We start from the raw sequence: 12,146 nt of genomic DNA on the forward strand, positions 1-12,146 counted from the left end.
CCTTAGGCAGATCTCTGAACAAGACGTGTGGCTCACACTTAGTCTAGCACATTTCCTGTTTGCTTCCTTCATCTCCCCACCATCATCCTCTATGCTGTGAGCCTGAGGAGGAGAAAAAGATCGTATCAGGCAGGTGTGGTGTAGCCCATACAGATACCAGAGCCACACACTTTCTGTCTGAAGTCAAAGAGAAGCACCACAGACACAAACAGAACCCGAGAAAGATGAAACAGCCTTAACGCCCCACAGGAACTAAGTAATTGCAAAAATTCAATCTGTCAGTATCTTGGAGCAAGCACTGAGACATTTTCTTCCATGAATTGTAGTCTGTTAAAGAACTCAAGTGCTTCTATTTATATAAAACCCAAATATATCAATGTTTCCATATGTACCTGTATCCATACCATGAACAATGTGCCAGGCATGATTGTTGAGTCCTTTTCAAGATCCTTAGCCATTAATTTGACTTAGATTGGTAATTTGGGGACCAGATTTCCAAGTGGTGTTGAGGACTTGGCAGTCAAGTACAGGTGTCATTCCTCTGCCCAAAATCCTCCCAGATTAGTATGTTTGGTGCAAGGCAGGTTTTAGGGGCAATCCTTGCTGGGGTAAATATTCATTATAGACCCGATAATAGAGCCTTAGTACATTGCTGAACCTCAGCCCTCTTTTTTTTCCCCTACCATTTGATGTATTTTGCTAATGAGGTCCAATCCTACAGATGCTCTGCAGGCAATACTGCTATATTTAGCAGAAACAATATGAAACACGTAATTTGCCATCAAGTCATTAGGTTACCAAACGGGATTCATGGTAAGCTTTTCAAACACAGAGAAATTCCATTTTCAGAAAGGCTTTGAAGCTTTGGATTGATGTAAAGTTCACATGAATTTGACTCTCAAATGTGTTCAGACTCCTTTGAAAACAGCACTTCTCTGCTCAAAGAGTCACCTGCTTTTGAAAATACTGGCTCGTGCTTGATTGCTGTTTCAGAAATCAGAGTTTCCAACCAGAACTCGAGGAAAAGAGGGTTCTCCAGTTTTTTATTAATCGAGCTCTTTAATTTATTTATTTTCCACAGTGACCGCCCCTTATCTTTGATGAATGCTGCTTTTCTTCCAGCATAACATCTAGATCAGGGAAGAAGCAAAGACATTGCTCTTAAAGCAGCTCCATCTGCCCTTGACTTCATTATCTGAGTGGAGATCGTCCACTGACATAACACTGTAGCCTGAGAGCAGCTCTGAGGGTTCATTTGGAGGGAAGGGGATGTTTTATTTAATGTATGGCTCAAGCCTTATAGCTCAGATGCCACTGAGCTGCCTGGAGCAGGGCCAGGTGCACTGGCCGTGATGTTCCCTTCCTCAACGTTAACTGAAAAAAAACCTAACCAAAAAAAAAAAAAAAACCAAAAAAACCACCAAAAAAACACTCCCCAAAGTTGTTGAACTTCTGTGATGGGGGAGTTAGTGCAGTTCAGTTCTGAGTCTGTTCATAGGACTTCCCGTGGTTTTTCATCGAATCATGTGATTGATAATGCAGACAGTCTGCAAAGTTCTCGGTCTGTCTCGTTTGAACCCTCGTCCCAACCACAAAATCTGACTTCTGCTTTGTCTGGCAGAAGAAAACAAGATAGGGTGATGTGGTGGGGTAATTCACTGGACCTGATAAGTGTTGTCTGTATTTAATCTGTGCCATTCAGACCGTAATGTTACCTCTGTCTCTCACGTTTTCAAGGACTTTTTCAGGCTGGTTTGTTTTAAACTATCTGTTTAAACTATCTGGGGCTGTCTGTCCCTGTATGGGGTGGAAAGAAATGCAAATAATGGCTCCAATGGACCTGTTTATGTCAAGGCAAGGAGTTCAGTAATTTAAATAGTGAACATTGTTGTATATTGGATCAAAACTGGGTTTGGGTCGGAAGAGACCTTAAAGCTCATCCAGTGTCACCTCCTGCCATGGGCAGGGACACCTCCCACCAGCCCAGGTTCTTCCAAAGCCCCATCCAACCTGGCCTGGGACACTTCCTTCCAGGGATGCAGGGGCAGCCCCAGCTGCTCTGGGCACCCTGTGCCAGGGCCTGCCCAGCCTCCCAGCCAGCAATTCCTGGTTCCCAATATCCCATCTGTGCCTGCCCTCTGGCAGTGGCAGCCACTGCCTGTGTGCTGTCCCTGCATGCCTTGTCCCCAGTCCCTCTGCAGCTCTCCTGGAGCCCCTTGAGGCCCTGGCAGGGGCTCTGAGCTCTCCCTGGAGCCTTCTCTTGTGCAGGTGCACAGCCCCAGCTGTGCCAGGCTGGCTCCGGAGCAGAGGGGCTCCATCTTTCCACACCATCCATCCAAATAAACAGGGCAGTGAAGGAAAAAGGGGATGAAATGCCAAGGCTTTTCCTCTATCATTAAGACTGCCATTTAAGATGCCTTAGCACAGTCTCTGTATTTAAGTGGTGCTAAAAATCTGGTTCATTGGAGTGTCACCAGCTAGGGTTCCAATGTCTTTCCAGAAGATGGACACAACAGCAGCAAGGCAGAAGAAAATAGATTTGTGCACATCAAGTTTGGTGTGCCACTTTGGCAATTTTGTTAACCATTATATAAATCCTCGCCAGTGCTGGCTGGGTTATTTCTGGGAGTGCCCTGAGACCCATGTGGCCTGGTTGCTTTACAGTGTCACCTCCTGTGTGTCTGCAGCACACAGCCAGGACCCAAGGCTCCTGATCACTCACTTGAAGCATGACATACAGGAGACAAAATGGCACAAATATTAATTCAAACATTCCTTGGACTGTAACCTGAAAATCTTGAACAGATTTTTGAAAATCTTAAGGTTTTTTCACATTGATCAAACTTTTTACATGGTATTTAAATCCCACTGTTATGAATAGCTATAACATCATTCTCATAAAGAAGAAACTTTTGATGATTTTGTTTGTTAACAAATTCTGTTTTCAGTGAACACCCTGTTAGTGAAACAGTGTGGGTAGTTTTTTATCTCAGCAGTGGATGACTGCCATGGTTAATCTTGCAAGTTACATCATAGAATCACCGAGGTTGGAAAAGCCCTCTAAAATCATTGAGTTCAAACATTAACTCAGCAGCACTGTGTTCACTACTAAACCGTATTCCCAAGTGTTGCATCCACACCCCAAAGATGCTGGTGCAGTTCTCTCCATGCTGGGCCTCTAGGACTTATCATTTTAAAGGAATAAGAAAACATGGCCATCACAGAGCTGTGGGTCATTGCAGTCATCTAAAGAACGTGGTTTTGAATTGTTGGCCTGGAGTTCTAATTTTTCATGTCTCATCAGCAATGCATTGAGCTGTCCTGAGCCTGCTGTTCAGGTGGACCATCAAAAATCCATCACTCCTAATGTTATCTACATTCTTTTTATATAGACTCAATCAAAACTGTGTATATGTAGTGGCAGTGTGTATTGCTGCTCTCCTTAAAAATCTCATTCTCCTTGTCTGCATTTCCAAGACACCCCTGCAGGCTGTTCAGAGGATATGTTGAGTGTCAGAGAGTCCAGGCTGACTGCAGTGAGTTACAGCCTTTAATCTGAAATTGATTATTAAATTGCTACGGTACGATTGCAATAAATGGCAACATCGATCAGCCTGAAGAGAGGCTGAATAATAAAATCAATGCATGACTTATTGCCTGAAAATATGAATGCTACCTGAGCCGTTTTATGCTACCATTCCAGCTGAGAGATAATGGGATAGTAAGACCTGAGCATCTCAGATGCAGCTGTTGGAATTTCTGATATCATTTTGCCTACTGTTCTAAGACTGAAGATGGTTTTTAAGCTGCCCAAGAGCCCAAGAACAGTCCCAGGCTACTGCCACAAATGTTTGCAAAGCCAGTAGCTACATCTGTGACCTGAAGGTGAAAAAGAAAGTAGTGTTTAATTCAATTCAAATTAGAATCTTTAATCAGTTTCCCCTCATTCCCTCCCAGAAAGGCTACCATGGGTTGCATCCCTGGTGTGAAGCATGCCACCCCTGGGGTGAAGAGTGGCAGCTGTGTAAGACTTTCCTCTGGCTGGAAGTGTTGCCATGGTGTAATCGTGAGTTTGAACCATTCATTCTGCTGATGCAGTGCTGAACAGAACATGCTCCTGTCTACACTGACCACAAGCCAGGAAGTTTTGGAAGGAAGTGGGGAAGATTACACTGAGGATAAGCAGAGTAGAATGTCAGGGCTTTTAAAAAAAATAAATACTAATGAAAATATACATGAGGGCTTGGTTGCGGGGGTAGCAGAGGGGGAAGACAGGGACAACTTGAGAACTTGGAGCTGAGTTGGGAAGGGATAGAGAATGTTAATGAAAAGGAGGATCTCACAAGGCTGGTGAGAAAAGAAAGGTTGGGTGAGTACAAAGGAGAAAAGTATGCTAAAGAGAGAGGATAAAGGTGCAGTGGAAGGGAGCTGGCATGGCAGTAGGCTGGGAGATTGGAAGTGAGAGGTGGGGGTGAGTATGCCTGTAAGAGTGAAAAAACCAAAGTGATGGAAGATTAAACAGGCTGGTCAAAACAGACTTGGAGAAGAGAGGTTGCAGAGAGGTGCTAGAAAGTGGTTTAGATGCACAGAACGGCTGTGAGAGAGTTCTCTACCACAAACTGTGTGTCTGACACAGGAAGTTAAACTTGCTGATGTACCTTTGAGATTCTGGGCTTTGAAGTCAACAGGAGTTAGGTGCAGAAGAGCCTTTAGCAACCTCACCTTTTAGCTGCCTCAGTTCCTTGAACAGAGATAGTGCAGAATCCTTTAGGTTGGAAAAGGCCCCCAGGATCTTGGAGTCCAGCTGTTCTCCCAGCACTGCCAAGGCCACCACTAACCCATGTCCGCAGGTGCCACATCCACATGTTTTCTGCAACTTTTCTACAAGCGTACATGTTTTCTGACTCCAAGTAACAAATAACATGGGAGCATAGAAATTAAATACCTAACTCTGAAAACCAAGTGTCCAGGAAATGCCTCGTCAAAGGAGATTGATCCAGCCAGAATTCTTGTACCCTTAAGGCAAGGAAACAGGACACTGAGCTCAAGAAATAGAATAGGGAATCCCTTCATTATTAATGGGCAAAGAGGCTCCTTAGCCATTGCTGTGCTTGTTCTGATCATGTCACACGGTGGAGTTTATTCTTAGTCTTAGCCACAGCCTTATAAATAATAAAACGGGTCATGTTTTATCTTACCCCAGTGATCATTGTAATGCGGCTTTTGCCTGAGACTCTGCCAAGCTCAGACACAGGCAACATTTAGAAGTGGATAAAGTGAAGAGCACAATTCAAAAGTAGACTCAGCCCTTTCCAAAATACGCACTTAACAAGAGCGAACCTGGTGGGTTTGCAGTGTGCACTGCTTTGGGAGGGAAAAAAATGAGAAAAATGGGAACTTGAGGTTGCAGCATGCCTGTCTCTTCTCTCTGGTGACTGGGGACAGGACCCAAGGAACGGCTGGAGCTGTGCCAGGAAGGTTTGGGTGGGATATCAGGGAAAGGCCCTTCCCCAGAGGGTGCTGGCACTGCCCAGGCTCCCCAGGGAATGGGCACGGCCCCGAGGCTGCCAGAGCTCCAGGAGCCTTTGGACAGCGCTGCCAGGGATGCACAGGGTGAGATTGTTGGGGTGTCTGTGCAGGGCAGGAGCTGGACTGGGTGATCCTTGGGGGTCCCTTCCAACTTGGGATATTCTGTGATCCTATGATACCATAAACTGAGTTTATGCTTTCAGCCTTTTCAGAGGATTCTTCTTCTGCTAAGGAGCCAAGTACAATTAATCGCAAATTTTGTTTTAAGGGAAATTGCAATAAATACATCTGTACATGCACAAGCAAGAAGGCTTTTGAGGGGCTGCTAAAAAGGAGTTTTCCTTAAGACCTTTTTGTTTTGTAAAGGATTCACTTGTTTAGTCTGTTAGCAGGCAGATGGATTGTGACAAAAAGAAAAAGGCTCGAATACAATATGCTAATGTAGCATTTGATTCAAAGAAGAAATTATAAATGATCTCTTTATGCTATAAATATTTTCCTTGGGTTCTAATGGTTTAGTTCCTTCCATTACTTTTTTCACCAAACCTCTTCCTTCAGTGTTTATGTGGGCTGTGTGTTTGTAAGCAGACATGCAAACCTTCCCTCACTGGACTCTGGCTTCTTGTTGCAGAAGTTCCCCGAGCTGAAGTTTAAGTACGTGGAGGAGGAGCAGCCTGAGGAGTTCTTCATCCCCTACGTGTGGTCCCTGGTGTACAACTCTGCCGTGGCCCTGTACTGGAACCCCCGTGACATCCAGCTCTTCACCATGGACTCGGGCTGAGGGACACCCCGGCCAGGCCAGACCCGCTCCATCCTACAGGAATCGAACCTCTGCACCCCTTCCAACCTGACCCCCTCCAACTGCCCCCTCCGACCCCAGAGCCAGTGTCCAGCCCAGCCTCATGCTGGGACAGACTGGTGTGGGGCACTGATGGTTTGTAGACAACCTTGTGTTTATAGTCCGTAACCTAGAGCTTGTTTGATGAAAATGAGGCCTTACACATGGGGTATGATGTTACTACCAACCACAAACCTGATCGTCCTTTAACTTAACAGACTAAATGAGATTGCAGGCTTTGATTTGGAAGCAGTGTTTGTATTTTTGGCTCTTTTGAGCGGGCAGCTTCCTTGGGTCGAGCTTTTTATGGTCTCTTGGATGCTGCCATGGGGTGCTTGTTACCTAATCCTTGTTTCCACTCACAGCCCTTTGTTTCTGTGGCCCTGTCAAGGCTGCAGCCCTTAAACTGCTGTCTGTGCTGTTATCCGAGGGAACTAAGCAAGCAGCATCTTAATCAGGTTAGCTCCCAGGCAGATTCAAAACACTTGATTTTGATGTTTGTGGGAGGATTTTCAATAGCAAGTCTTTTGTTGTTGTTGTTGTTGTTTGACTGACAAATACTCTCCACGGGGCAAGAAACACCTGCTTTCGGAGTCACGTCCCTTACAGACTTGTTTTTCTGTGCTCCTGTGCAAAATTGTTCCTGGAAATCGAACGTGTAAGCAAAGAGGGGTAAAAATAGTCCAAAGAAAAATAATTACAAGATTGTAAAATAGACCAGTGTCCTGTAAATCTGTGCGTAATGGTGACAGTGTGTTTTGGGGATCCTTGACAAAACTCTGTGTTGAAAACCTCCTCTTGGCTTTTAAAGTTTTATGGCAGAAGTATAAATTTATCTAAATGTAGAATACTGCTCTCTTTTTTGGTTGTTTTCAAGTGCCCTTTCCTGATGTACCTGTTTCAGCAGTAGGAAAAGCAAAAGAAGTGGTGTAATTTTAAAAGAAATCTCATTTTTCAAAGTGGGGATCATATTTTGGGGATGCCTTGTTGCACACACGTGCACCCACTCTCCTCGTCCCACGTGCTGCTGTGTGGGGGACTGTCAGCAGTGCATTGCATGCCAAAACTTCAATTTCAATGAATTAGTTCTTGAAGATGCGTGGCAACCCTCTGTGTTCACTGCCTGTTCCAGCATGTTCTGTTTGTTGACCTGAGGAATTGGGTGCGTTTGCTTTCAGAAAGTCCTTTGAATGGCTTTAAATAGAATTTCTTGCACCGTTTCATCCCTCTGAAGGATGTGCTAAGATTGTACTTTCCTTTTATCTGCTTATTTAGAGACAGAAGTCCATTTGAGTCCTACACAAATGGAAATGCTGGCTTATTAAAAAAGAAAAAAAGCTTTCCAAATTTATTTAAATATAGCTGCAAAGGGATATATAGAGCCCATGAGCATTTGAAATGGCAGAAGCTTTTGAGAAAAGACGATGGCAAGATGGGAGATGCAGTGTTTTCTTAGGCAAATAGAAGAAATTAATGAACTGTAACTGAGCTGCACATAAGTTGATCTGTATTTTGGATTTATTCTGTTTTGTTTTGGTCTTTAAGCAAATGTCAAAAGGGGATAACTATTCTTGGTTACTGTAGTGATTTGTAATTTTGTCTTTATTAAAAGACTAAGAGTGTTTGTGAGTCAACAGGGCTGCCCAGATTTGGAAAGGTCAGTCTGAAGATGCACTTTTAAACCGTGGATTCTAAAGCTGCTGGGCTGGCTCAGTGTTCATCTGTTTTAAACACTCTGGGGTGAGCAGAACCAGAGAGGCCCTGCCAGGGCAGACACTGCTCAGCCAGGTGTCAGACTGCAGAAAACCTGATTTGTCTGTGAAAGGGCTTTTGCAAGAGAGGAGCACATAAAATCTGTCACAATTCTGACAGAATTGGTCCAACAGCTGCTGAACCAACAGCGGTGTCGCACAGAAAATTCTCTCTCACTGTCCTCCCGTTGTGGTGACACTAAGGTGCAGAGGGTTTGTTCTGATGGTGTAATTTCCTTGTGTGTTTCATGAAATACCCTGCTCCTGGGTCCCAGCTGGTTTGGAACAGCTGGAGTTACCAGCTAAAGCCAAAACAGCAGAGCCAGACCAAGATTTAGGCAGAAAACCATGCTGGCCCCATTGGCTCTCCCAAGAGCTGGAGTGTGGCGTGGGCCTGGCTGTGTCCTGACATCTGCAGTCTGGTACGGTCACAAATACTCTGTTTTTTTTTTTTCCTTCACCTTAGGGATCCTTTTCATTACTTTGTGTGAAAGATTTATTATGCATAATTACAAAAATAAAAAAGATGAAACAATAAATACAGGGTGGTGTGTTTTATGTCGCAGGTCTTGACGTGGTCATCAGGCCCAACCTGACTGAGGTTTTATAATGTCCTCCATGATGTGCAGCCAAGAAGAATGTAATTTTATTTGTTGTAAAAAGTAAATCAGCGTTCAAGTGAGTGTCTGGTAAAAGAAGGAACATGTCATGCTGCAGTGTCACGTGGAATGTCACCTCTTGCCAGCTCAGCTTTAATGGTCACAGTGGCCATAGCCTGGAGGGGCACTGGGGATGCACAGTCATGGGGGGAAGCAAGGGAGGGACAGGGTTGTCCAGACAAGACCTGACCTGATGTTTTGCAGCACCCTCAGATTCCCTCTTCTGTCCATTTCAGCTGATGGTGTCTCTGGTTTTGGGGTGTGGGGTGGGTGTTGCACCAGGACCTTCTCCTGACCACATTCATATTTGGGGTGCCCTAACTGTGGCCCTCCAGTACCTGCATGTACTGACAGGAGAGCTGCAGAGGCACTTTGGTAAGGGGCCTGGAAGGACAGAACAAGGGGGAATGGCTTCCCACTGCCAGAGGGCAGGGACAGATGGGCTATTGGGAACCAGGAATTGCTGGCTGGGAGGGTGGGCAGGCCCTGGCACAGGATGCCCAGAGCAGCTGTGGCTGCCCCTGGATCCCTGGAAGTGTCCATGGCCAGGCTGGATGGGGCTTGGAGTAACCTGGGCTAGTGGAAAGTCTCCCTGTCCATGGCAGGGGATGGAACAAGATGGGTTTTAAGGTCCCTTCCAACCCAGACCAGTCTGAGACTCTATTATAATATTCTTGCTCTGAGTGCTGATCACTGGTGTCACCACCAGCCTGGGCTCCCTGAGCAGCTCTGGAGAAGGAAATCCATCACTTCAGGGCTGGGCAGGAGAAGGCAGGTCTGCTGTCAGAGGACCATCACTTCCAGAAGACCAAACAGGCAGAAAACTCAGCTGCTGTGTAAGTTGTTGGTGAAGAGGGAGTTGTGGAGCCTCATGCACGTGTCCCTGGTGAGGCAGAAATCCTCCTCCCTCAGGCAGAGGAGTGAAACTGATCTTGCTGTGAAAGTGAGATGGGGGCGGTGGCGTGGCTGGAAGAGATAAATGCATTGGGCATCATTCACTTTGGCAAAAGCAGTCCAAAAACCTGACAGATTTCTTGGTGATTCTTGACCCTAATAGCCTAAAACCAAAGAGTATTGGCAAGTTACGGGGGGGAAAAAAATCCAAGCTGTTTTGTACGTGCCACTAGATTGTTGATCTACCAGTTAAACAGGAAAGGAAGAAGCAAACAACTCCCCTCCCTTCTTTGGAAACTCTAAAGATTTTGTACAACCTTTTCTACGGGTTTTATCATTGCATATGTTGTCTAATTCAGCCAAGTAAAGGTCAAATCACATACTTAGTCAGCCCCAGGCTCTCTCGTAATTGATTGGGCTTGGTCTGGACAAACTCCACCTTCTGTGCTGGAAGAGCAGGAGTTTTCTAATATATTTCACTTCCTAGAATCACCTGACCACTGAAAATCCTTTCCTATTTCTACCCATTCCCCCTTTGGCCACCTTACCTAAAAATTCATACCATTGGTACTGGCAATCCTGTAAAATTCAGCATCCCAGCTGCTTTTGTGCTGGATTAATTTTGGGATTCAAGGGAGTTATTATTACCATATTTTTTGTCTGTTATTGCTAACAACTAGCAGTGTTTAAGGTAACAGCTGCACATCTGAGAGCAAGACACGACAGCCTCACCCTGAGCCCCTGGATTCTGAAGCCTCAGCTCTGGACAGGTCCTGGCAGAAGCCGTGGTGGCTGTGAGCTCTGGGCATGATGCAGGTGTCCCTAGAGACTGACCTGTCCCGGATGCCACAAGGTTGGTTGTGGAGGTTAGGCTGGATGGGGCTGGGAATTGTTCTGGGCTCGGCCAGAAGGTTGTTTTTAACTCTTAGGAGTTACTCATTGATGGTGCCTTTGCACAGGCGAATCATGACACTCAGATGTGTGTGAAGGGTTCAGGGAAAGGATCACAAGGCTGGGAGTTTCCCTGTTCTTTTCACTTTCAGGGAAGGAGCCTGTTGGCAGGACACCCCCAGGCTGCTGTGACATCAGCAGTGAAGTGCTCCAGGCCATCCTCCTGCATGAGACATTAGCACACGTCACCAGCAGCGCTCATTGTCTGATAACAGCTCTGCCAGCTGAAGATAATGGTATTTCACAGACAAAAGGGCAGCTCTTGCAACCTCCACTGACCCCAGCAGCAGACCTGTACTTCCTGCTGTGACTTTGAGAACAGCATCTCATAGGGAGCAGGGCAGGGAGGTGCCGTGGGCAGTGGAGAGGATAGTTTAAAGTAATTACAGAGTGTTTGGGTTAGAAGGGAATTTAAAAGATCCCAGTGCTGGAGCCCCTCTGCTCTGGAGCCAGCCTGGCACAGCTGGGGCTGTGCAGCTGCACAAGAGAAGGCTCCAGGGAGAGCTCAGAGCCCCTGCCAGGGCCTCAAGGGGCTCCAGGAGAGCTGCAGAGGGACTGGGGACAAGGCATGCAGGGACAGCACACAGGCAGTGGCTGCCACTGCCAGAGGGCAGGCACAGATGGGATATTGGGAACCAGGAATTGCTGGCTGGGAGGGTGGGCAGGCCCTGGCACAGGGTGCTCAGGGAAATTGATGGGGCCATGGAAATGGATGCAGAGTTGCATGGGCTTACTCAAAAGCAGCAACGCATGAGCTACATCCCTCCTTTGCAAGCCCCTGACTACAGATTTTGGCATCCCTTCACTGGGAATACCGGGGATGTCCCTGGAGTAACAGCTCTGCAGAAATGCTTTGCATTTTGAGGGCAGTTAACCCCGAACTGCGAGGTTCCAGCTGAGATTACAGCTCGTATTCTTTCAGTCATCGATGCTGGGTCATTGCTGCTGGGTGCACTTCGGATGTTGTGGCTGTGCTGCCTGCCTGCAAGTGAATTATCTCTAAGGAGTGTTTGGTGTTGGAGGCTCTGCCACCCGTGGACTATGACAGCACTTACACGTACTTGGATAAATGAAAATGTCAGTATTGGTGAATCCCTTCAGATCATGACTCCAATGCACCATGGAGCTGCCAAACTGGGACAATTTGAATGAGATATTTAAAGAGGAGAGATGATTTTTTTTTTAAATGCTGCTGAAGCGCACGGCATAATCCTTCATCATCACTTTAAAAACTGTCTTAAAATTAATCCAAAATGAATATGTCTTGGCAGACATGATGAAATGTTCAGCTGTACATAATGTTTTTGCCAGATGTCTTGGCAAACTAAATGGCAGACTTCAGTCTTCCTTGCAGTCACTTTGTGCTGCTGAAAGCCCTGAATGTGGTGGCACCGAGGGAAAATTGAAGATCTGGAGAGGAGCAGTGACAAAGTAGGTGACGTCCTGATGATGCTACCCTGGCCCCTCCTCCTATTTATGAAACTACAAAAAAATGCTTTTCAACGAGCAAAACAGCTTATTAAA

At 46.0% G+C, this 12,146-nt stretch overlaps 1 protein-coding gene across 10 annotated transcripts in view; it reads left to right on the plus strand.

Annotated features, from left to right (window-relative positions):
* The window catches only part of DYM (dymeclin), a 210,710-nt gene extending 202,974 nt beyond the window's left edge, over positions 1-7,736 (plus strand). For all 10 annotated transcript variants that reach the window (XM_068177388.1, XM_068177390.1, XM_068177393.1 and 7 more), the window contains one exon: positions 6,161-7,736. In XM_068177388.1, the coding sequence (XP_068033489.1) occupies positions 6,161-6,310 (150 nt within the window). In that variant the 3' untranslated portion in view covers positions 6,311-7,736. The remainder of the gene's footprint in view (positions 1-6,160) is intronic.
* Positions 7,737-12,146: the final 4,410 nt, after the last annotated feature.

The sequence above is a fragment of the Anomalospiza imberbis genome, chromosome Z (genome assembly GCF_031753505.1).
Source record: "Anomalospiza imberbis isolate Cuckoo-Finch-1a 21T00152 chromosome Z, ASM3175350v1, whole genome shotgun sequence".
NCBI classification, from domain to species: domain Eukaryota; kingdom Metazoa; phylum Chordata; class Aves; order Passeriformes; family Viduidae; genus Anomalospiza; species Anomalospiza imberbis.